This window comes from Lasiodiplodia theobromae (genome assembly GCF_012971845.1).
Source record: "Lasiodiplodia theobromae strain AM2As chromosome Unknown scaffold_4, whole genome shotgun sequence".
NCBI lineage: Eukaryota > Fungi > Ascomycota > Dothideomycetes > Botryosphaeriales > Botryosphaeriaceae > Lasiodiplodia > Lasiodiplodia theobromae.
Window position 1 is genome coordinate 946,516 of NW_023336530.1, and position 24,719 is coordinate 971,234.

The window sequence follows — 24,719 nt, forward strand, 5'->3', positions numbered from 1 at the left end:
TATCGAAGCTTATCTATTGGCTAAGGAGCTTGGAATGTCTTATCAGTGCCTGTGAAGAGTGCTAAATAAGGAAGCGGTGAGCTTTTGAAGGTGGCCTTAGAGAAACTTCATTGCTCCTTTTTTCCGTGGGAGTTTCTGAAACACATGCGCGGGTGCTTGCTTCAATTGCATATGCATAGAAACCGTATTACCTTTTCTAGGAGATCTATCAAGCATCCAGCAACTTTTGTGACAAGATCTCGGGGCGTTCCGGGACTTCTAGAATATTTACGCTTCAATGGTCCTCTAGAGTCATGGTCTACCATATAATGTCTTTTATGTGACCCAATTCCTGGATTCGAATATCTTCTGCGGCAAATGTTCACTAAAGCAAGGGTGTATACTTGTAGGAACAACGGGTTCTAAGTGTTGGACGCGATTTTGCGAATCAGTAACCCTGAAGATCTGCCGCCCCTATTCTCCGTTGTGTGGTGGACTCTTTCCACGGGCTGCGTATGAGCGGTACATGCTTGGGTAAGCTGTCGTTAAGGGATATCGGAAGCGCCGGGCGGTACAGGTGCAGTGACGAATGGCGATTAGTTTTGCGGAGAAAAGAGACTTTGTGGTTGACGTAGGGCTCGACCAGTGGCCAGAGCGGGCCAGCCCTATGCGCTTGCCCGAGTTTAGCCTGCACCCGAACTGAGTCCGTGCGTACACCGAGCGGTGTTGGGCAGGCGCCTGGGCATTGCCGACAGGCGAAGGTGCCTAGAGTTATTTTCTGACCAGGGCCTAAAAGAAATCCACCGCCTAACCTTTCGCCCCTCCACGACTTCTTTTTTTCTTTTCTGTATCTTCTCTCCACTCTTCCCGCGCGAGCCAGTCTACGCGCCTCAGGCTCGCCCGCTCTTTGCCCTCGCGCACCCAGCCGCGCCCGTTGCACGAATCCTCACCGTGCCCGCTGGTCCTATCCCTGCGCCGCCCCCGTCAGCCGCTGCTGCGCAGAAAGCCACGACACCCTGAGCGCTTGAGTTTCCTTCGATTCGCAAAGATACCCGGGTCATGCCCCATCACGAGTCGCCTCCCATGGCCGCCGCTGTCGTCGCAAAGACCGCCGACCCCTCCGACGCCGTTCCGCCGACGGCTGACGAAGTTTCCTCCATCCTGAACAACTGTCTTTCGGCAAAGACATCACAGGGCTCGCTCGACGCCGCCTACGCCCTCTGCGGCCTCCTCGAGGCCTCCGTCGGCTTCCGCGGTCTGAAGGGCTATGGCATCCTCGACGAGGTGAAGAAGGCGGCCGGCAACAAGAAGGATGCTGTGAAGAAGGAGGGCGCCATGTTCGCCCTGGGCGCGCTGTTTGAGCGCATGCCTGTGCATCAGCCGCTGAGCGAGGTCGTCTTCCTTCTACAAGAGGAGAAGTTGGTGCCGCTGTGCCTCGATGCTTTGGCCGACAAGAACACCACGATTAAGGAGTCCGCGCAGTACGCGCTGGATGCCCTTTTCAAGAATCTCAGGGCCGAGGCGCTCGTTTTCGGTCTGCTTCCCGCTTTGACCGAGTATCTCAGCAAGCCCACCGGAAAGTGGCAGGGTTCAGTCGCTGCTTTCTCCCTGCTGACACAGATGGCGGAGAAGGCGAAGATGGGCATGGGCAGTCTCGAGGAAGAGCGCGAGAAGGACGTTCTCCGCGAGGCCATGGGCAAGAAGCTCGCTGGTCTGATTCCTATCGTGGAGGGTGGCATGCACGATCTGAAGGCCGAAGTCGCCAAACAGGCCATCAAGGCCATGAACTCGCTCTCCACCCTTCTCCAGAACGACGACGTCACGCCCAAGATTCCCCTTCTGATCAAGTCCATGGAGAACCCGTCCCCCGCGAGCACACAGAAAGCAATCCATGCTCTGTCGATGACCACCTTCGTCGCGGTTGTTACTGCCCCTGTTCTGGCCCTGCTCACCCCGCTTCTGGAGCGCTCCCTCAACAACCCATCGACCAGCCAGGAAGTCCTCCGCCAAACTGTCGTGGTCGTTGAGAACCTGACAAAGCTTGTTCACGACCCCGTCGAGGCTAGGAATTTCTTGCCCAAGCTCAGACCCGGTGTTCAGGCTGTCAGGGACCGCGCTTCTCTTCCTGAAGTCCGTGAGCTCGGTGAGCGCGCCCTGAACGTCATCAAGCATGCTATGGGTGAGGATGCCGATGGTGCCTCGCCTATTGAGCGCACCACTCCGGAACAAGTTGGAACCGTCCTGGACAAGGAGATTGCCACCAACGGCGGCCTTCTGAACTACCCCGGTGACGCTGACGTGTGGAAGTTCGCACGCGCCTACATCACCGAGATGGTCGCTGAGGATACCAACCAGCGGGCTCTCGAGCGCATTGTCAAGAGCATCGAGCCCTACGTCAGGCCCATTGTCTCGGAGGGCAGCTCCACCACCATTGCGGAGAATGTCCACAGTTACTTCCTCGAAGAGGATGAACGCAAGTATGGCAAGCCCGTTGTCGAGGATGACGGCGAGACTGAAATTGTCAACGCCACTTTCTCTCTTGGCTACGGTGGTATGCTGTTGCTCTCGCACACCAACCTTCGTCTCCTGAAGGGCCACCGTTATGGTCTCTGCGGTCGTAACGGAGCTGGAAAGTCGACTCTGATGAGGAGTATTGCCGAGGGCAAGCTCGAGGGTTTCCCTCCTCAGGACGTTGTCAAGACCTGCTTTGTCGAGCACAACCAAGGCGAGGATGCGGACCTCAGCATTCTTGAGTATGTTTCGAGCGATCCTAGGTTCAAGGACGAGAGCAAGGAACGTATCGAGGAGGTTCTCGAGGAGGTCGGTTTTACTGCTGGTCCTGAGGGTCGCCAGTCCGAGAAGGTCGGCTCGCTTTCCGGTGGTTGGAAGATGAAATTGGCCCTTGCCAGAGCCATGCTGATGCGCGCTGATGTCTTCCTGCTGGACGAACCTACTAACCACTTGGATGTCGCGAACATTGCCTGGCTGCAGGACTATCTCAAGAAGCACACCGAGATCACCAGCTTGATCGTCTCCCACGACTCCGGTTTCTTGGACGAAGTGTGCACCGATATTTACCACTACGAGCAGAAGAAGCTTGTGTGCTACAAGGGTAACCTGGCCGAGTTCGTCAAGCAGAAGCCTGAGGCAAAGAGCTACTACACGCTTTCCAGCACCCAGGTTCAGTTCAAGTTCCCGCCCCCTGGTATTCTTACCGGAGTCAAGTCCAACACTCGCGCCATTCTCCGCATGACTGGCTGCTCGTACACTTATCCTGGATCATCCAAGGCTTCTCTGAACGAGGTCACCTGCTCGCTGTCTCTCTCCTCCCGTGTCGCTATCATTGGCGCCAACGGTGCTGGAAAGTCGACGCTCATCAAGGTCTTGACTGGTGAAGTCATTCCGCAGACGGGCAAGGTCGAGAAGCACCCTAACCTGCGTATTGGTTACATCAAGCAGCACGCTCTTGAGCACGTCGAGATGCACATGGAGAAGACGCCCAACCAGTACCTGCAGTGGCGTTACGCCAATGGTGACGACCGTGAGGTGCTTATGAAGCAGACTCGCGTCCTGACCGATGAGGACAAGGCCCAGATGGAGAAGGAGGTTGATATTGGTGATGGTAGAGGTCCTAAGAGGGTCGAGGCTCTCATTGGTCGCCAGAAGTGGAAGAAGAGCTTCCAGTACGAAGTGTAAGTGTTTGCTCTCCCACTCATTTGAACCCGGCTAACAACCCTTACAGCAAGTGGGTTGGCTGGCTGCCGAAGTACAACACCATGGTTTCCCGTGAGACTCTGCTTGAGCTCGGCTACCAGAAGTTGATCCAGGAGTACGATGACCACGAGTCTTCCCGTGAGGGTCTTGGTTACCGTCAGCTCGAGCCTAAGGTGATCTCCAAGCACTTTGAGGATCTCGGCCTGGACCCCGAAATCGCCAACCACAACGAGATTGGCGGTCTTTCTGGTGGTCAGAAGGTCAAGGTTGTCATTGCTGTAAGTGACTATCGGGTTCTCTTTTATGCTGTGCCTCAACTAACATGATGCGTAGGGTGCCATGTGGAACAACCCCCATCTTCTCGTCCTTGACGAGCCGACTAACTTCTTGGACCGCGACTCTATGGGTGGTCTCGCTGCCGCTATCCGCGACTACAAGGGAGGTGTCGTCATGATTTCTCACAACGAGGAGTTCGTCGGTGCCCTCTGCCCCGAGCAATGGCACGTCGCCGACGGCCGTGTGATCCAGAAGGGCAGTCTCGCGGTCAACGCCGGTGCGTTCGAAGACAGCAAGCCTGGCTCGATTGCCAGCTCGACGGTGCCGAGCACCGCTGCCAGCAGTGCAGTGAACTCAGAGGCCGAGGGTGGTGGCGACATGAAGTTCAAGGCCAAGAAGAAGAAGAAGATGACCAGGGCGCAGATGAAGGAGAGAGAGGTGAGGAGGCGTCTCAGGCACATTGAGTGGCTGAACAGCCCCAAGGGTACGCCTCACCCGCCCGACACGGATGATGAGGCTTAAAGGGTTTTCCTGTGAAAATGGCGGGGAGGCATGCTTGTGAAAATGGTCCGGGGTTCATTGTTCATGAACATAATCGTTGATGATGATAGGAGCGTTTCATCATTCTTTTCTTTGATTTTCACCAAAAAGGCGTCACGACTATAGATGGGCTATTAGGGGCAATGATTTCGTTGCGTTTGCTGTTGTTTCTTGTTGGGTTCTCATGAGACAAAAGACATGAAGACGGCTTTAGAAGAGATTGGATAGTCTTATAGATGGAAGGCAAAGTTTCTATGCATTCTAGGATATGGCCAAATGTTACTCTCGTCCACTTGTAGGTGCACTCGTGACCTTGTATGCTTTGCTAACCGTTTGATGGTTGCACCGGAATGCTTGTCGTTGAGAAGCTTTGTTGGTGTGTGTGTGAACTGAGATAAGAATTAGCTGAGAGCGCAAGGCTACCACACCATCTTCAGGTCATGTCTCGCGGGAGCGGGCAGTGGCGTGTTGATTGATGATAAGCGGCTTGATCAACCATCACGCGTGTTGAAAAAAAAAATTAAAAGAAATGGCGCTGATATTAGTCATAGCTGACCGCCGAATGCATCACAGTCAGAGCAGGCAGACATGGAAGATGCAGAATTGCTTTTTTCCGTTCTTTCCCTTGTGGCGAAAGGACTAGATTTCCGTACCTGGTCAGAGGGGGGTCCGCGTGATGTATACTGGATATATGATCGCCCGGCAACTCGCGATTTTCCCGCTTTCTCCCTCCCTTTGCCGTTGGGATCATGCGGGAGACCCCGCTGCCGCCGCAGTACGCAGCAGGCGCCCCGCTGATTCGCGGAATGCATCCGATGACATCCTGCAGGCGTCGTATTGCGAGATCTTCGCCCATCTCTGCGCCTTGCATCCTTCCGTTATCAAAAGAACCGGCGGTATCCCAGTTGAGGGTGACCGGTTCGGCTACCCAAGCGCTTACCCCGCCCCGCGCGTAACACACGCGATGCACAGAAGCGCCGATGGTCGGAGCATTTTGGGTGGTGTTGTGCGGCCTTTTCGAAGAGTTTTTTTCAAAGGAGTCATGATCGCCGAATCAACGCAACCGCGAATGCATTCATAAGCAGACGACGCCTTGCCAAGGTGATGCGAGGAGCTCGATAGAGGAGCATCTGCATTTGTTCTTACTGCTTTTCGCTTTTTCTATCGTCTTTTTTACATTTTTATGGCATAGACCTTGCTGTTTCTTCTTCCGCTTTTGAAGACGCCCGACGACCATGAGCGCAACGACGCAGGACACGACGAGGGAGATCGCCTCCGGCCGTGAGCAAGAGCGGCGGAAGCAGAGACTGGATGACGATGAGAAAGCCCCCGATACGGCGTTTCAGCGCTGGTGGGTGCGCAACAGGGCGTGGGTGCTTGTCCTAACGGCGGAGAGCTTCGGCGCGTGCATGGGCGCCACGGCGAGGCTGTTGGAGGACGATGAGAAGGGCGCTGCGATGCATCCGATGCAGGTACGTTGCTCTCAGCCTCGTTCATTTCCTTCTATACTCTTCTCTTCGTTTTATTATTCTTTTCTTTTTTCTATTTGGAAAATACGTCGAGGAGCAATGAACTGACCAATTATACTCCGCTCAGATCATCTTCGTTCGCATGGCATTGACGGGCATCCTGAGCACGATTTACATGCGCGCAACCAACGTCCCGGACTTCCCCTGGGGACCACCAGGTGTGCGGGGGTGGCTGTTGCTGAGAGGATTGACAGGCTTCTTTGGACTCTCGGCGTTCTACTGTGAGTGGTGAAAGTCGCATCCAGCGTCCAGAACAGTTTTGCTAAACAATTTCCCATTGCACAGGGGCGCTACAATATCTCCCTCTGGCAGAGACGACCGTCATCACCTTCCTCACACCAATGATGGTGCCGTGGGCGGGGGCGCTGCTCTTCCACGAGCCGCTGGCCAAGAAGGTCGTGTTCGCGGGCCTCGTCTCCTTCGCCGGCGTCATCATCATCGCGCGGCCGCCGTGGCTGTTCCCCAACGACCAACATCACAACGAAGAGGAAGACGGCAGCCCCTCAGCCAGCGCGGCCATGCGCACGCTGGCGGTGACACTCCTCCTAATCGGCGCCGTGACAGCAACCGTATCGTACACGATCATCCGCGGCATCGGGCACCGGGCGCACGCGCTGATCAGCGTCAACTACTACTCGCTGGTGTCGACGGTAGGCGCGGCGCTGTTCCTGCTGTTCGCGCCCGGCGTCGACTTCCGGCTGCCGGCCGACGGGCGCCAGTGGGCGCTGCTGTCCGTCATCGGCTTCTCGGGGTTTTTTCTGCAGTTCCTGCTGACGGCGGGGCTGCAGCACGACAAGAGCGCGCTAGCGACGACCATGATGTACTCGCAGGTGCTGTACGCCCTCGTCTTCGACAAGCTCATCTGGGGCAACGTGCCTGCTGCGACGAGTTGGTGCGGCGGCGCTATTGTGCTTGCTAGCACCGTCTACGTCGCGCTGTGGGGCAGTGCCGGCGGCAGCGGCAGCGCGAAGGAGGGCAAGGAGAGCGATGAGGAACAAGGCCTCCTAGCCGGTCACCGACGAGAAGGGGATGAGACGACGGACGTGGAGGGGGCTAACTTGGTGAATGAGTAGCGTGAGTAGCGTGAGTCGCGGACGATTGTCCTTCACGGCCCAGGAGATGAAGAAAGACTATTTTCTTACTCGGAACAAGCAAAATTTGGTGTAAAGGAAACCTCCAGAAGGTTAGAGGGGGCTCAATTTCGCTTTTTCGGAAAGACCGTCTAGTCGGGACTGACTAGAAGCTTTATTTGGGGCTAGAAGCGCTAGTGTTTCCATGCAATGGTACGTTTAAGAGCGATGATGAAATGTTCTACAGGCATGAGAGGCTGTGATGCACCCAAGCTGCATCCTGATGGCGGAAGATAGATTTGCATGTCTCAGCCTGGTAATTCTGAAGCAAGTTATTTGATCAGTTGTGAGATCGCAGAGCTTCTGAGGGCGACTTTTGCAGTAAAGCGGAAACTTTCTTGACAAAGGACAAAGATACAGATCGTGGGGAGCCGTGATAGGAGTTTAAAGCAGGATCGGCGGAATCGGCGCGGTGAGTAGACAGTACCGAAGGTGGTGATGTGAAGGAAGTTTCGGGAGCTGGAGCCGTGGCGCTAGTCGTCGCTGGGCCATGGGCATGAAATCTGCGTATACGTCAATTCGGCGTTTGAAGGATTTGGCCAATAGAGATGGAAACATTGCTCCGACGGATTTGGTGCTCACTTCTACCCGCTGCTTATAGGGTACGGTTGAAGCGCTATGGTTGTGGGGCAGGACTAAGCTACTGAGAACGGAAGGAGGCGCCCACTTGCACGCCCAGTCCAGCCAAGGCCGCGAGTCTTTCGATCTGCAATGTCAACAACGTGTCAGTCAAACTATCCCTTCAAGCTCGGCGGGGGGCAGCAGCTGGGGGAAACGGCCAGCGCCCTCATGGCAGTTGAGAGAATCCAGCTGGACTCGCCCTCGCATCTACGATAAGCGACGCGCTTTGCGTAATCAGCAGAACGCAAGCGGCCCAGCTGGTTGGCCGTCGCAATTTCCCGGTCGCTTGGTTCCAGAACATCGACGTATGCATCACACACACTCCCTCATCGGCAGCCCAATCAGAGCCACTATGACGCCATGTTCAGCTCAAGCCACCATGAAGGCATCGCCCTGTCGTTGGCAGCTTCTTGAAGCCTGCCATGCTGGATTCGGGCCAGACGCCGTCAACGGTAACTTCGGGATCCCCCACTGGGTTATTGACCCTTGTACCACGCACTGAGACTCAGCCATCATGACCACACCCTTCCCTTCCCACCGGACAAAGCCAGCTCACTTGGCAAAATTCATGTGCTGCCGCAGCATAAGGAACCCGTGCGAGCGATCAAGCGCCGTGTTGCCGTTAGAAGCCTGCTGCTAGTTAACAGCACCGACGCGTCTCGAACGATTCATCCGAATGGCGCCCAGGCAACACACAAGGTTTCGGTAACCATCGCTTGTGACAGAACACTATTGGTACCGTTCATCAACGTCATGCCCGCCTGCATCTGTGCGGAATCCGACCAGTTATTGCTGCCATCACACCCTCCCTTTGCCATGTCCACGAATTGACGATCGTTCCCTACCCGCCGGGTCCTTCATGTCGTTTCTTGTTTTAAACCGCTCTTCCAGAGTCTAGCGTTTGACTCAACCATCCATCTATCTGTCCGTCTAGAAAGAAGCAACTGTCCGTCTCCCGCAGTGGCGTTGTTCTAGCTTCGTCGCTTGCCATATTAAACAGCAAGCTTGCTCCGCACCTTATACCCGTGTCTGGGTGCTTCGCCAGACGTCGTCACTTCCTCTTAATTTCCCCCTCCGCTCGTTTTCTCCTCGTATTTTTGCTCCTTCTTTCTTGCTGCATCTTCATCAGCCAACGACAAACAGCATGGTCTACTCACTCAGTTACAAGAGACCAGTGTCAATTGGATCTATTCCCACATCCGAACACAGCAACGATGGAAAGAAGAAGTCAATTGACTCTGGAATGTCCCATGGGATCCCAGATGCGCTGTCATTCGATCGGATCATTGCCGGCGGCACTTGTCCGGTACGTGCCACTGCAGCTTCCCGCTCCCCTTGCTGTAGGCGGTCTGTGTCACTGGGTTACACAGCATTAGCCTCACCCGTAATTCGATACTGACTTGAGTCTTGTAGCCGTGCACGCTTCGCGAGTTTCTGAACTATCTGAAGTACATTGAGTTGTCGGCCGAGAATCTCCAGTTTTACCTTTGGTTCCACGACTACGTCAAGCGTTTCGAGGCTCTTCCTGAGAGCGAGAAAGTACTGTCGCCGGAATGGACCACTGAGCAAGCAGAGTCTGAAGCGCATGCAGCCCAGTCGAAGTCCCGGAAATCTACCCCTAGAACAGCTGCTGTGTTCAAAGGAACCACCTTTTCCGATACTCCCAAAGCCGCAGACAGCGACCGAGCCAACCCTTTCTGGGATCACGCCGGGCCCACCCCGTCCGAGCACAGCGAGAATGACACACCCTCGGTGCACAGCTCAGCGGACTGGGAGTATTCCCTGACCAACTCCACCGTCAATCATTCTGAGGCGGCTAGGGATGCCTTTGAATCTGCAGGAGAGAAATTCCAGCCGTGTATGCATCTTCCTCCTTCATCTGCTAGCACAATGACTAACTCAACCGCACAGTCACTATTCAGCCATATCGCGAAGAGATCTCGCGTATCGTCACCATCTACATTGCCGATGGCGGTGCTCGTCAACTTAATCTCTCATCGCGCGAGCGCAATTCGCTCCTCCGCGCTCTGACGCACACGACGCACCCGTCGGCTTTTCGCGAGGTCATGGTCAGCGTCGAATGGTCGCTTCGCTGCCAGTCTCACCCTCACTTCATCCGCTGGACAATCTGCAATGGCAATCGCCCACGTGTCGTATTTGCTCGCGGCCTCGGCATCTTCACCATCATTGGAGGCATCCTCATGGGCATCCTCATGACGCTCAGCAACATGCCGCGAGGCTATCGCGCCCTTTCCGCCATCCCACTGGTCATCGGCATTTCAACTATGATTGCTGCATACAAAGGAATGTGTGTTGTAAGTTGTCCTTTTTCCTGCCATCGCAGCTCTAGTACTAACGCGCGCAGGTCCTTCATGGAATGCACCATCGACACCTACGTCCATGGGAGTTGTTTGCCTCTGATGATGAGCCAACGCTATGCTCCGAGAAAGACAACACGAAGAACAGTTTCGAGGACGAGCCGTGGGTGGCGCAATATGAGAAACGCAACATCATCCGCAAGATATTCGACCGCGAGGTGTGGATCGAGGAGCCAGCCATGCGCCAGATTCAGGACACCATCTTTGTGCAGAGCTTGATTGGAGCATTTGTCACCAGCGCCATATTGGTTGCTATCTTTGTTGCTGTGCCCGCGGGTGGCTTCTTCTAAGCAGAGCGGTTGCTACTCGATGCTACCCTGCGAGTTTTCGTTCATGCACCCCGTCTTGAGGACTGGTGTTCGATGTGACGTCGTATGACTGAGCTGTTGGGGCAGTGAGGATGGTCATTGTTCAGCTATGGCTGGGCTATCTTAGAAATATTCAGCGAACCCAATCTCCTATATCTTATTTCCCTCTTAATATGCATTCTTACTCACGATTTCACGAAAGTATGCGTATTTTGTAGAAGTCTCGGTTTAGTTGCTTAGCTTGCGTGGCTCGTAGAATAGCCCAGCCAATGCCCAGAACTAAATTCACTCCCAGCCTCGGGCATGGTAAGGCCATGGTGTTTTCCGAACCAAGCAAAGCGCCCGCGGTGGGGTTCGGGTGGTTAGTAGATCAGCGCCAAGGGGCGCGCGGGCCCCGATCTTGGTCGTCGATCTTCCCGTCGAGGCTCAAGGACCCTCCCTCGTCGGTCCACTCATCGTCATTGTCGTCATCATCGACAGCTTTTGTTTTCCTCCCTTGGCGCTAGTATACAAGAGCTTCAGCTATTATCCTTCAATTACTTGAGCTCGTGATGCTTTCAGCCGAACGAATACACCTGGCTTGCCAACAAAAAACCAACGCTCCCCACGGCCTTGATACCCGACGGCCGTCTACCTCAGCGATTGGTTAAACATCACTGAGGGCTCGAAGCTCAGCCTTCATAACAACAAGAAACGTTTAAGAAAACATTCATCACATCCAGCCAAAGAGACCACGAGAACCAACCCCACCACGCCATAGCCGAGCCTGCAGCAGACTCTCACGCTCCCATCCAACCCGACGAAACAGCACAATGCCGCCGCCATCGTCACGGCCCTGGGCGCTCATCACGCCCGCCTCCCGCGGCATCGGGCGCGCGCTCGCACGGCACGTGCTGTCGACGACGCGCGTGCCCGTCGTCGCGACGGCGCGGGGCGATCAGGGCAACATCGACGCGGCGCGGAAGGAGATCCTGGCCGGCGTGGAGAGGAGGGACGAAGTGAAGGCCGAGGAGAGGCTGAAGGTGGTTGGGATGGACTTTTTGGGTGAGTGGAGTGGCTGATCTCTTCTCTTTCTACATAGGGAAAGGAAGAAAAGAAGCAGGCAAGCTAACAACACCTTGACAAAAAGACGAAGACTCCATCGCCACCGCCGCCGCAACCTGCAAGACGCACTTCCCACCACGCGACCACTGGCACCTCCACCTCGCCTTCTGCGTGCCAGGCCTGCTGTTTCCCGAGAAAGCGCCATCGCAGATCGACGCCGCCGACGCGCTGCTCACCTTCCGCACCAACGCCCTCGGCCCGCTGCTGGCCATCAAGCACTTCTCGCCGTTCCTGCCGCGCAAGAGCACCAGATTCCCCTCCTCCGACGGTGACGACACTTCTTCCTACGACGGCCTACCCAGCGACCATGCCGTCTGGGCAACCATGTCAGCGCGCGTCGGCAGCATCGGCGACAACCGGCTGGGCGGGTGGTACTCGTACCGCGCGAGCAAAGCCGCCGTCAACCAGGCGACGAAGACGTTCGACAACCACCTGCGGACGAGCGCGGCGGGCAACGCCATGGCCGTGGCGCTGCATCCGGGGACGGTGAAGACGGGGCTGAGCGAGGAGTTTTGGGGGAATGTGGCGGAAGGGAAGCTGTTTAGTCCGGAGTTTGCGAGTGAGAGGCTGGTGGAGGTGGTGAGGGGGTTGGGTGTGGAGAGGGGGCGTGGGAGGTGTTGGGATTGGAGGGGGGAGGAGGTGTTGCCGTGATTTGCATGGTGGTTTTGGGTCACGCGAGGTGGTGGTGGGTTGGGGTTGGAGAAACAGATTTGTATTTATTAATGTATCATAATTTGGGAGATGGCTTCGACGGCCTGTGTGTGTTTGTTCGTTTCATCGTACAGTTGGAGTGGCGAGCCTATGTGCTCTTACTTGTTCAGCTCCGCAGCCCGGGCCTTGAGCTCCTCCTTGCTCGCGGGCTGGCCGATTTTCTCAGCGATGACGGGGCCCTGGGTCATATGTGAGCGCTGAAGTTATGTATGTGAGAAGCGGTGTGACGAACAGGAGCAGCTTTGTGGTCGTTGACATGAGCCTTGCTGTGCGCTCCACCGGAGGTGACGTTGGTGTCGGTATCATGCAGAGGGTGCGTGGATGCGGTGCTGTCCGACGACTCCTTGGCGACCTGGTCGGTGATGTCTACGGCAAAGTTCGTGGTTAGCGCCCATATTTCTCTGAGGGTACACGCCCTACTGGGAGAGCGGGGTTGAGAGATAGATCTGGAGAGACACTTACTGCCGGTGGCCGTCTCTTCAGCGGGGTGGTGGGGCATGTTTGCGGTATTGGTCTGGAAGGTTGAAGTCTGAATAAACTGTGACTTTGAGAGTTGACGGAGGTGATGATCTGGTGGAGGGGTGGTGCGGGCGCAGTGGATATATCAGGCGGACTGATCGGGATGACGTAGGTGCCAGGCTGCGCTCAGAGCTTCGATGCAAGATTGACATGCATGAACCGCGCCTAGCCGGTCAAAGCTACGTCCCGGTTTCCCTTGTCTTCTTCACGCATGCTGTAAGCTGTCGTGTGCGCCTTCCACTGCCTAGCGTGTGTCCCTGACGTCACTGCTTCCCCGCGATAGCTGCCTTATCGCCTTATCTCTCACCCGGGGCCGACCCATGTGGGTCATTTATCCCCATCGCTTCAACAATTTGACTTATAACAAAGAGTGCCTCCAAAAGAAATGAACATGATTGAGCGTGAGTACTCAAACCCCCCAGAAGGCTTTATCAGATACTCTTTCCTGAAGACCTTGGATGAAGCCCATTCCGCCGCCTTGAGTTGCCTACTCACGCAGGATAGAGCTGGAAAGCCGTACTGGTTAGAAATTGCCAGGATCTTGGCTTTGCACAATGGTACGGTAACTACGGGAGCACTGAATGCGCTGCTTACTTCATCTGCGATATTCGAATGCCTTAGGTAAACGCTTCTCTACGTCTTTTTGTAATTAGAACGTCTGTAGTCTTCTTTCTTTGCCATTTCTTTCCATGGTTTGTTTCATTTCTCTCCACGAGAAGTGAGCTTCATTCTTCTTCATGGTCGTTCCTTTGGCATGCATCTAGAAACGAAAATCACAAAGAAAAAAACACTCTGAAAAGCGTCGCTTCACATCTAATTCGTCACCGTAAGTGAACATTTGCTTAGTTCACTTTTTACTGCATCTTTTACTTGTGTCAAGGTGGAAAACGAATAATTCTGTTCTCTTCATCATGATCATAGAAGCTTGCTGGTGCCGTTTTCTACTGCCTTGTCGAACCAGGCGTCCTCCTCATCTCTCTCTTCTTTTTCCTTCAGAACAGAGCTCAATTCCAAGCATTGGTAATTTTCCCAAGAATTTGTACTTCGAGGTCGAAACAATAAAGCCTCATACATTATACTCTGTTTGCGAAACATACTGGATCAATTCAGCTCAGACACGGACGGCAACACGCTGATATAATATCTTGTTTTCTGTCCTTACCCGTCCTCACTTGTTTCGGGGAAGAACTCGTAGAAGAGTCGGAAATGCATACGGTTCGAGGCGGCGATCATTCCTGTCACGGTTGATTGTCTAAGCGAATACCCGCCTTTCTCTACCTATCAGCAGGCGCACTGAAGCGATGGAACACCCACTTGCCAAGCACTGCTCAGCCACTCATGCTCCTCGGCTTGCCGCCGTAAGCAGCGGGAATCACCTGATGCCTGTTGCCCCGCAATGTTCGCTAGACTTCGCACCCTCAAGGTCTGAGATTCCATGTGCATCAGCATCGTTTAAACTTGTCTTATCATCACGAACCCCGCACCGCTTCTGAGATATCGGTCGTGGGAATGAAGAGATGGCGCGGGACAAGGTACTGACGTTCCGGGTCCGCCGACTCCCGCTGCAAGTCAATAAGGCTGAGGCAACCCAATTGATTCAAGAGGCCGTCGGCGCAGACGATACGACCGTGACAGTGGAATCGCTTGCTGTTGATCTGGCTCTATCGCATGCAACCCGCTCGAAAACGGCAACGGTTACTATTGTCCCGCTTCCGCCATGCCTCGAAGGAGAGGATGAATCGTCCTTCAGAGCAAGCTACGCAGAGTCAGAATACATCATCATCTTCGATCGAAGATTCTTGGGTTTTACTGTTCTAAGCGATGTTGATGCCACCGAGCATATCCTTGAGTGAGTTTCCTTGCTGGAAGTGAAACGCCTCGGAAGCTCGGTGTTTATTGAGACATGTTGACGCGTAAAAGTTGCATCGCAATCAGCGGCCTTGGTAGTCACCCATTTGGGTCCTGGCAGTATCGTGGACATGGCTCTCCTTTCATGTGGCTTCGAGATGGGCTCCCAAAGGACATCCCCGGCGTTAGAACAATCATTTACGGCTATGATTCTCACGTGGTGGGGAGCTCCTCCTTTCAGCGTATCTACGATCTTTCTAGGAACCTCATTAATGGTTTAACCTCTTTCGGTTTCGGCTCCTCCGCTTCCACGCCGATCGTCTTCATAGCTCATAGCCTCGGTGGGCTTCTTCTGAAAGAGACTCTGATCAGCTTGGCAGCATACTCTGATCAACAGTCCTCAGTAATCCGTAATGTGGTTTCAGTAATCAATTTCGGCGTTCCACACAAAGGCATGGAGACAGCTCAGCTACTTGCCATGGTCAATGGCCAACCGAATGCAGAACTTATCCAGGACCTGGCACCGAAGTCTGCTTATCTAGAATGTATCGAAAACGCTTTCAATGGGATCCAACACTTCAGGAGGTTCACCGTTGCCTCATTTTACGAGACGAAGAAGACAAAAACCGTGGCGGTAAGCTCCGAACACAATCAAATCACCGTTTGTGTACTGACTGATCGTAAGCGGGACGGCGAAAGATGGAGCAGGACTGGAGAGGAAGTTGTCATGGTAGACCGAGATTCAGCAATCCAACGAAGCTCTTGTCCTGACGAGGTCTATGCTGTGGATGAGGACCATTCATCGATGGTTAAATTTGCTAGAGACGATATCAACTATCAAAAAGTCTTAAGCTATATACGTTCAACGTTAGCAAGATCCGAAAACCAGATTGGCATCCAGACTTTTGAACAAAGAAGGGCGCTGGGCTTTTCTGGAGAGCCATCAGAGCTGTGGACCCCTGATGCCCAGTATAGTGGCCACGATGAGCAAGTGCATCTCAAAGGAAAAGGATCGGAGAAGAGGGCATACTCGCATGATGGTTCGTATGATATTGTCGTATTGGCCTACATATTGAGCTGACCGACTATTCAGAGATCATCCAGTCATTGAATCTGGATATCTTTAAACGCAGAGAGACAGAAATTGCGCCAAACTACGAATTCACATACGAATGGGTTTTCCAGGAAAAAGATTTGAAACTCGTCCACTGGCTTCTGAGGGAGGGAGGTGTCTACTGGATTCATGGAAAGCCCGGCTCCGGGAAATCAACGCTCATGAAGCATATTTTCTTTCATCCGGAGACATCCCAGGCTCTACATCAATGGAGCCTTTCTGGAAAGCTCATCAAGGCTGGATTCTTCTTCTACTATCGGGGCTCAGCAATGCAGAAGACTTTCTATGGCCTCTTAAGGAGCATCCTATTCCAAATTCTATCTCAGGCTCCCTGGCTCTGCTATGAGATACCACGCCACTGTCCATCCAAGGGTAGAGACTTACGGATCGAATGGACGCTCTCAGATTTGCAAGACACTCTGCACGCAATATTCAGACAACAGCGCCAGGAATTGAGCATATGCCTGTTCATTGATGCACTGGATGAACTCGACGGCCACCTCGAATCCCTCTCGGAATTTATACAAAGCATGATCACCCCAAATAAAAGCACAAAATTCCGTGCCAAAGTGTTTTTCTCAAGCCGTCCTCGAGACATCCTGTTCAATCAGTTCAAGCACTTTCCAAATTTTCGGCTTCAAGAACATACCAAAGACGATATTGAGCGCTATACAATCGAGAGGCTAAGGGGATTTCCTGGGGTACTCGATCAGATGGAGTCATCCCAGCCTGCGCGCAAGGCCGTACACAAAGCCGTCGAATACATCAACCAAACAGCCAATGGGGTCTTTCTCTGGGTCCGGCTTGCTTTGGATAGGCTTTTTGAAGCGGTCAGTGCTCAAGGGGCCATCACGGCATTGGATCTTATACAGCTTCTTCGAGAGCTTCCTACTGAGCTAGGCGACTTTTACGCTGATATTATTCACCGCATGCCGCAAGACTTCCGCTGGAATGCTTATCTCGTTTTGGATGCACTTCTGAAAGCCTTTACCGAACCTTCTTTGGAGGACCTTCACCTGATTGTCGTGTACTCAAAGTGCCAGACAATACAAGATTGCGAAAGTCAACCAATTGACCCAGAAAGTTTCCAGAACTTCTGCACCCAACTTAGAGAGCAGTGCGGAGGACTCATCGAACTAGAGGAGCCTTTTCAGAAACATGGCAGAGTTCGACTGATGCATGAAACCGTTCGAGAATTTGTGAGCCAACCCGCGTTCCAAGAGCTCATTGTAGGGAGAGAAGCTCTCTTCCGGTCGCAGAACGGGTACACCGAGCTCGCAAAGCTACAACATTGTTCTGAGATGATTTCCGAGACGAAATGGGATTCAGTATCAGCATCCGCAGTCTATCACTATCTAGCGGAAGTTACCACAGGGACATGCCAGCTTCGATTTATCGACTCACTAGGCGGAAGAGGCCTTCTAATAGGATATCTACCGGATGATCCGCTGACCTTTGCTGTTTATTATGGCCTTTCGCTGTTTGTACTGGAAAAGCTCAGCAAGTTTGAGGAGTCAAATCCACACGCAGAAAAAGCTCTTCTTCATGCTGTTTGTCTAGCAGCCAACAGGTTTGAAACGGCTTCCATCGAATTTCAGTTCATGAGCAGATACCACAACGAGTTCAAACCGGACTACATTCGCGTCACGCAATTTCTCATCAATAAAGGATTTGGAATGACTGCCTACAAGGGCACACGACCACTCGGAAATCTCCTCTTCTATCCGGATCGCGATCGAGACAACATCTCACACCTCTCTCAATCTCCTTGTATAAAGGAAATGACCAAATTGCTTCTTGCTAAAGGACACGACCCGAACGCGAGCTCCACCCTCGTGGGACCACAGGATGTAACTTCCTGGATTTGTCAACCTCTTCATCTCTCAATGAGTCCCATAACGGAAATATTGATTCATCATGGCGCCGACATCAATGGAAGAGATGGAAAGGGGAGAACACCCATTGATGTGATGATCAGAAGAATATTACTCGATCTAAATCCTTCGACTTTACGGCGTATCCTTGCCGCGAATTCAGATAGTACCTTGGAAGCTGATACCATAAACTTACTTGCAGAGAAAGGAGGTCTTATCACCCATGTTGGGCTGAACCTTCTTTTGGAGTGTCAGCGATTGTCCTCATGGAAGTCTACTCCGCACATCCTAGAGATGACTGAGAAGTCTTTGAAGGAAGGGACTATATCTTTGGCAGAGTTTTGGATGGCAAGAATAGCGGCAAGAGTCATCAAGTCAAAGAGGGCACAGCGGAGGAGTCTGCGGAAAAAGTTACAGTGGCTTGAGCCTGACTACTGTTAGCGGCTCGTATCTCCTATTTGCTATTACACACCTTGTGGTACCGCGTCGTGAAGCGCAGCCACCATCTACCATATTAAGGGAGAGATTGAGGTTACTAAAGACAATAGTTCATCAATTGGTGTATTACTCTCCGGGTATGAGAAACGTCTGGAAAACCACAACTCCCTCCACTCATAAAAGCCTGTCGTCACATATCCTGATTACTCCGTCTCTGCCCCACACACTTCCGTCACCTTCGCCTTTGAACCCCCCCAATCTACACCTCCTTAGCCTTCCAGCTGCTCTCCTTCTTCCACTTCGAGCCATCCACCAGCGGCGGGCCCATGTTGGTGAAGTACTCCCTACCCTTGATCAACCAGACGAAGATGCTAGGCAGCTTCCAGCCGAAGATGGAGCCAACACCCTTGCTCTGGCCGATTGGGACGAGCTGCGTCTCCTTCAAGTTGGGCTTGTACTCGCGGTCGGGGCCCTTGGGCTTGGCGTCCAGCTTCTCGCCGCCGGCTTCGGCGAAGGCGTGGAGGTCGCGGGAGAGGTTGGTCATGACGACGGGCGTCTGTTCCGAGAAAATTCAGTTAGCAAAAAAGTAGAGAAAAACGGAGGAAACGTGCTGCAATGGTGCTTACCGAGCTGTCCAAGTCCATGATACCGCCACGGGTGTAGTTGCCGACGTCGCCCAGCGCGAAGACACGCGGGCCGGCCTCGTCGACGCGGAGAGTGGTGCTGTTCGTCTGGATGTAGCCCCTCTCGTTCAGGAGGTTCTTCGGCACGAACTCAGTGTTGGGCGTAACGCCAGTCGCAGGGATGTAGACGTCGACGGTGAGGACCTCGCCGGTGCTGAGAGTGACATTGGTGGTGCCATCCTTGTTGACCTCGGTGCTCTCAACACGCGCATTCTTCTTGACCGTGACACCGACGCGAGCGAGGAAACGCTCCGCCTTCTCCGCCAGGGCGGGGCGCAGCACGGGCAGGATCTTGGCCTTGTCGGTCGAGACGGTGATGACGACCTTCTGGTTCTTGGGCGGGCCCGAGGCGAACCAGCCGGGGCTGCCGTTCAGGGCCTCGCCGATCTCGCCGGCCGTCTCGACGCCCACGGGGCCGCCGCCGCCGACGAAGACGCTCTTGGCCGTCTTGAGGCGCTCCTCGGCGGCCAAGAGGGCGTTCTTTGTCTCCTCGGAGCCGCCGTGCTGCAGGCTGAAGAGCGGGCTGGGGGCACGCGTGCCCGTCGCGACGATCAGGGCGTGGTATGGCAGGCTCTGCTCCCGGCCGTCGGCGGAGGAGTTGACGGTGATGGTGCGGGCGGCCGTGTCCCAGGCGGTGGCGGCGCCGATGAGGAAGGTCAACTTGCTGCTGTCGTACTGCTTGAGACCGGGCTCGATGGGGAAGAAGAACTTGGAGTGCGGCATGAGCTGCGACGAGGCGACGGCGCGCGGGCTGGCGACGCGGAAGAAGAAGTCGCTCGACGGGCTAACCAAGTAGACGTGGTACTTCTCGCCGTTGCGGGTAGGCAGAGTGGGCAGAACGTGCTTCATGATGTAGTGCGTGGCGCCCAGGCCGGCCCAGGAGGCGCCGAGGACGACGATGTTGAGCTCTTTGGTGGACGACATGGCTGTGGATGTCAATTGCGCGAGAGGGTGAGGATGAAGTAGAGTTGGAGTTGTGGGCGAATTAAATTAAAAGAAGGAAGGTGGCTGGTGGGCTGATGAAGTGTGTGGTGTAAGATTGCACTTTTTGTTGCCTTGTCGGAGATGCAGGGATGGCGCGAGGCGCGTAGGAGTTGGGGGTGGGGGAAGTCCGAAAGCTACTGCGCTGATGGCGCGGCTGTGCATCGCCAACTTGCAACCAGCAGGCCTTATATCTGGTGCCTGCGTCGCTAGCAAGACGAAGAAGCTGATCTCGTATTAATTGATAACTGCCCTGCGCAACCGCAGCATCCCCGCGTCTTGCGGAGGGAACAAGGGTCCAGCTGGGAGCTATGGCCAACCGCCGAATCATAACCCATTACAAAGCACCAGCCGGCAGCGGATGCTCAGCCTTCCGGTCGTCGCAAGAGGCTAGTTTGTTGCTCTTTCAGCGCAGCTTTCGAAGCATTATGGAATCAGCCTCGCGGTAAAGAGTAAGCAAGCGTCGGCCGAGAGAGCAGCAACAGCGAGGATTCCACGACGGTGGTTTACCCGAAACGACCCCTGTCGAATGGAAGGCGGAGCCGGTGGAATCAGGCCGACAGCGCTGCGTTGAAACCTGCCCCGTTCCACAGCAACCGCTTTGAGTTGCTCGGTGCCACGACGCGCAAGAATGAAGTACAGGCTGGCCTTGCATTGCAGAGTCGAACAGCAGTAGTCGCAGCAGTGCGAGATAGAACCAGGGACGAGCCGTGTGCGACGGTGCTACTGGTCCAACACCAACACCCAGAAGCGCAATCATTCCGCCGATGGACCGTGCTATGGCGGATAGATCCGCAGTCTTATCTTATCGCCTTATTCCCTATCGCCGCCGTCTGACGCAAGACACCCCGCAACTCGCGTCTGTTTTCTCCCACCTTCGCGTTGAATCTTCGTGTAACCATCTACCTGTAAATGTGAACATCTAATGATTTAGACAGTCATCGCACTATCTCAACATGGCTCCTACTACCCCTCGAGCCGCTGTCGGCATCGTCTCCATTGGTGACATGGGACTGGGCATCGCCAAGCTTCTGCAAGCTCACGGCTACGAAGTCCTTACTACAACCGTCGGTCGAAGGTAAGTTTGACCTCTTGCGGGGGAGACATTTTCAGTCATTGGCCACTCCCCAATTAACCATCACCTTAATCAGCCCCTCAACCCATGCCCGCGCCACTTCTGCAGGCATAACCGTCCTTCCATCAGACGTTGCCCTCGTGGAGAAAGCCGACTACATTCTCTCCATTGTCCCGCCCCGCGATGCCGTTCAGACCGCCAATCGCATAATCGACGCCTGGAGCGCCGCGTCAAGCAGGGCTGCATCCACCCCTCTCTACTTCCTCGACCTCAACGCCATTGCGCCATCCACAGCCCGCAGCATCGACGCAGCTCTCAAGTCCCGCGCGCCAAGCATACGCTTCGTCGACGGCGGCATCATCGGATCTCCGCCCAAGCTCCTCGATGACAGCCAATCTCAGCCCCCTCCAGACAACGTCGATGCAGAGCTAGACGCGAGCCTAAGCAACTGGAAGCGCCCCTCAATCCCCGTTTCCGGTCCCCACCCCCTCAGCGATGCCACTCAATCTGGTCCGCACCTAGCCGCCGTGCTGAACATCAAGCACCTGAGCGCAGAGATAGGCCCAGCCAGCGGCCTGAAAGCTTCGTACGTCGAACATTTCACCTCACCACCACCACCTCACTCACTCACTCACTCACTCACTCACTCACTCACATCCCCAACCCCCTCCCTCTTCCTTCCCTTCCCTTCCGCATTTCCCCCCCTCCCCCTCCTCCAAAAGCTAACCACCACGACACACCAGCTTCGCCGCCCTAACCAAAGGCTTCTACGCCCTCGCCCTGCAATCCTACACGACAGCCGCGCAGCTCGGCGTGCTGCCGGAGCTGCAATCCCAGCTCTCGGCCGCCTTCCCGGCCACGCGCGCCGCCGCCGACCGCGGCGTCGTCGGCATGCAGCACAAGGCCTACCGGTGGGAGGGCGAGATGCGCGAGATCGGCGAGACGTTCGCCACCGAGGGCGGCTGGACCGGCGACGGCGCCATCTTCGACGGCATTGCTGAGGTGTACAGGACCGTGGCCGAGGAGACGGCGCTGGGGACGCCGGGAGGGAGGAAGGAAGGGGTTGAGGATGTTGTCGACGAGTTGGTGAGGGGGTTGAGGAAGGGAGGGGGGGCGTAAAGGAGTGTTGGTTAAGCGAAGGGACGGACGGGGGAAAGGATGAGAGGAGAAAGAAGAAGAAATGGACATCCAGATCTGAGCATCTTTTTTTTTCTCCACTAGATTCAAGAATAGAACTTACTCTCAGATGGGTAACTCCCCCCTAATCGCGGCTCTGATTGGACCTTGGCGACCTCTTTTCCTCAATTCGACCTGTGGCTGAAAATGGCATCCGTGCTTTTTCGCTGCTCACGGGCCTTTCCCGCGTGTTGTGGCGTCGGACGCGTATCTCCAACAAAGCTTGGATTCGATATATTGGGCGACGTTTCCAGAACGGGACTGACAGTCGATCATGAAGAGACGAGGGTTATTTTTTGCATTTGGTATTCCAAGAATAGGTAGGAGAGAAAGGATTCGCAGTCGAAGCGAACAAAGAGCTGCGCTCGCACGTCCGCCACTCCAAAGACGCTCTCCACACGAGTACGAGTAAGTCGCATGCGAAGAGGGAAAAAGGAGGCTGAAGTAGAGTGGAGACCGCATAACGTGCTAAGCTTTCTCGCATCGCATCGCATCCGAAGCAGGGGCCGTCGCGCACGAAATGCGCCCAGTCGGAATCGTTATAGCTATCTCCCCTTTTAAAATCATGGTGCCCCTCTCTCGGCCCCTCTTTACTCAATTCCTGATCCGAATTTCCGTTCGCGGCAACATCATATTGTAATGCGTACGCGTCGGTTATCCTGGAAATTGGCTGTGCCTTTCGACTCCACCTCATTGAGTCCTAGTGTTTCCGACCACAACTACCGTTCGCCGGAAAACGCCTTCGCTATGCAAAAAAGGGAAAAAAGAAAGAAGGGAATAACTACAGGAGAAGAGAAAACACAAGGATCCTTTGGAAATGACTCCGTCAACAGTCTCCAGTCGACGGAAGCCAAGCGACTACGTCTCAAATGGTATAAGCTGCGTCGTCGGACAAAAACGGGTATCGCTAGAGAAGATCAAAGACAAGAGACATCTGAAAATGATGACAAAGTAATGGTGTAAAGTCGAGGGTCGGCATGATGGGTTAAGCATGAGAAAAAGGATGCAATGAAACAGATTTGCAAGGATGACACAGCGCCAGTCGCAGCACAGACATTGTCATCCTTCTCAGTACCCAGCAGGGTTTCTGTTGGCGCCGAATCGCTCCCACGGGCTCCCCGTCGCCGAGCGCTCAACCGGTGGCCTGGGGGCGTTGTTGAAGGGCTGGTACGGGCTGGCGGTTGCGGCGCGTTCGACGGGCGGCCTTGGAGGCTGGCCGTAGGACTGGTATGGGCTGGCTGTGCCGGCCCTGTCGATGGGCGGCATTGGTGGAGGAGGCCCACGCTGGTACGGATCCTGGTACGCGTTGTGCATCGAAGGCTCGTAGCGCGTAGAGCCCGAGGGCGCGTAGCCAGTCGGTGCTTGGCTTGGCGCGTAGCCTCCCACACTACTCGCCGTGTCGTACTGCTGGCCGTATGGTGCGGCGCCGTGATCGTATCCGTAAGCTTGCTGGCCATAGGGGTCGTTCGCATAGTGATAAGGCTGGTTCTGGTCCTGGTACGGTGCCGGTGCCGGGGAGGCGTGTCGCTGCATTCCGTAAGGCTGCTGCGGCTGGCCGTTGAAATAGGCGGGCTGGTCTTGGCCGGCGTTGAACTCGCTCTGGTACGGGCTCGGGCTCTTGAAGTCGTTCACGAAGTTCGAGTTTGCCGGGTGAATAGGGCGTGGCTGGACAGGGAGGCCGTATTCGGATGGCGGGGCAGGAGAGCGGCTATTTACTGGGCTGGGACCGACGCTGCTGTTGGTGGGAGAGCCTCCTGGCTTCATGTCCAGTTTCTTCATCTCCATGTCATCTGGATGCTCCCTCACTTGCTCCTCGTGAACCTCGACCTTAGTGCTCTTGGCGGTTTCCCAGGTAGGCATCGCTGGCAAGGCGTCCTCGTTGAATTTCTTGTCGCCGCTGGAGACGTCGAAAGTGGCGTACTGCGGGGTGTTGTCCTGGTTCCATCCTGGGCCGGCATACATGGGCGGGGCAGACTGGTATTGCTGGTTGTTGGGGAAGGCAGCAGGCGGCGGCGACTCGACGCGGCGATGGCCTTTCCGAGGACCGGGACAGCACTTGTTGCAGCAACTCAAGCAGCTGCAGCAACATTCGGCCCCGCAGCAAAGACAGCGGCCGCAACACCACAAGATAGAGAAGATGATAATTCCGGCGATGGCAATACCAGCAATAACGGGCCATCTGCAACTGTATCAGCGCCGCGCATGCGATGGAGGAACGGCGACTCACTTGCAGTAGGCCTTGGACATGCAGGCGTCCCACGAACTGAAGGACTCTTTGACACCGTCAATGGTGCTGCTGATATCACGTCTCCCTAATGCCAAGGGCGACGCCATGGTGAGTGATGGATGAGGCATCGAGGACAACACGCTCAGCGTGGGTGAATTTGACTGCGCAGCACCAGGCTGCGATTGCGGGAAATTGAGCGGCTGGGTTAGCCTGAGCCGGGCGAATCCGCGAGGCTCGAGTCAAGGGGGTGGTAAAGAAAGGCGCCGCGTAGGGCTGATGGACGCGCGCGACCGGGACTGCGCCTGGTTGCTGCAGAAGTTTGGGTGCGAAAAACAGGAAATTGGAGGCAAAGGAACGACAAAAAAGAAAGGCGTCTCGCAGCGAGTGATAAAGTACCAGGAGGGAGTGGGCGGATGTTTCGCTGGATGCGGCTGGCCGGCAGCAAATGAAGATGAAACAATGGGGACAAACCAGCCAGAGATTGCGATCTCCCC

General features: G+C 54.8%; 8 protein-coding genes across 8 annotated transcripts; 5 read left to right on the forward strand and 3 right to left on the reverse strand.

The window, feature by feature from the left end:
• Positions 1-1,062: 1,062 nt before the first annotated feature.
• Positions 1,063-4,491, forward strand: LTHEOB_1707 (Elongation factor 3; the record flags this gene model as incomplete). The annotated part of the gene is made up of 3 exons (XM_035510438.1): positions 1,063-3,671; positions 3,722-3,971; positions 4,027-4,491. 3 exons carry the CDS (start codon positions 1,063-1,065, stop codon positions 4,489-4,491), a joined length of 3,324 nt encoding a protein of 1,107 aa, XP_035366217.1.
• Positions 4,492-5,744: 1,253 nt separating this feature from the next.
• On the forward strand, positions 5,745-7,111 carry LTHEOB_1708 (Drug/metabolite transporter; the record flags this gene model as incomplete). The annotated part of the gene is made up of 3 exons (XM_035510439.1): positions 5,745-5,981; positions 6,106-6,259; positions 6,324-7,111. 3 exons carry the CDS (start codon positions 5,745-5,747, stop codon positions 7,109-7,111), a joined length of 1,179 nt encoding a protein of 392 aa, XP_035366218.1.
• A 1,822-nt stretch (positions 7,112-8,933) lies between these two features.
• Positions 8,934-10,457, forward strand: LTHEOB_1709 (G protein signaling regulator protein; the record flags this gene model as incomplete). The annotated part of the gene is made up of 4 exons (XM_035510440.1): positions 8,934-9,095; positions 9,203-9,647; positions 9,701-10,104; positions 10,155-10,457. The coding sequence occupies 4 exons, from the start codon at positions 8,934-8,936 to the stop codon at positions 10,455-10,457; spliced, it is 1,314 nt and encodes a 437-aa protein (XP_035366219.1).
• Positions 10,458-11,287: 830 nt separating this feature from the next.
• LTHEOB_1710 (Short-chain dehydrogenase reductase) lies at positions 11,288-12,230 on the forward strand (the record flags this gene model as incomplete). The annotated part of the gene is made up of 2 exons (XM_035510442.1): positions 11,288-11,519; positions 11,605-12,230. 2 exons carry the CDS (start codon positions 11,288-11,290, stop codon positions 12,228-12,230), a joined length of 858 nt encoding a protein of 285 aa, XP_035366220.1.
• Positions 12,231-12,388: 158 nt separating this feature from the next.
• Positions 12,389-12,789, reverse strand: LTHEOB_1711 (Peptidase c40; the record flags this gene model as incomplete). Its single annotated transcript, XM_035510443.1, has 3 exons — positions 12,389-12,469; positions 12,523-12,656; positions 12,753-12,789. 3 exons carry the CDS (start codon positions 12,787-12,789, stop codon positions 12,389-12,391), a joined length of 252 nt encoding a protein of 83 aa, XP_035366221.1.
• Positions 12,790-18,342: 5,553 nt separating this feature from the next.
• On the reverse strand, positions 18,343-19,690 carry LTHEOB_1712 (Apoptosis-inducing factor 1; the record flags this gene model as incomplete). Its single annotated transcript, XM_035510444.1, has 2 exons — positions 18,343-18,639; positions 18,710-19,690. 2 exons carry the CDS (start codon positions 19,688-19,690, stop codon positions 18,343-18,345), a joined length of 1,278 nt encoding a protein of 425 aa, XP_035366222.1.
• A 1,013-nt stretch (positions 19,691-20,703) lies between these two features.
• Positions 20,704-21,941, forward strand: LTHEOB_1713 (Phosphogluconate NAD-binding protein; the record flags this gene model as incomplete). The annotated part of the gene is made up of 3 exons (XM_035510445.1): positions 20,704-20,825; positions 20,899-21,408; positions 21,566-21,941. The coding sequence occupies 3 exons, from the start codon at positions 20,704-20,706 to the stop codon at positions 21,939-21,941; spliced, it is 1,008 nt and encodes a 335-aa protein (XP_035366223.1).
• A 1,125-nt stretch (positions 21,942-23,066) lies between these two features.
• Positions 23,067-24,332, reverse strand: LTHEOB_1714 (Fibroin-3 related protein; the record flags this gene model as incomplete). The annotated part of the gene is made up of 3 exons (XM_035510446.1): positions 23,067-24,031; positions 24,161-24,177; positions 24,226-24,332. 3 exons carry the CDS (start codon positions 24,330-24,332, stop codon positions 23,067-23,069), a joined length of 1,089 nt encoding a protein of 362 aa, XP_035366224.1.
• Between the last annotated feature and the right edge of the window lie 387 nt (positions 24,333-24,719).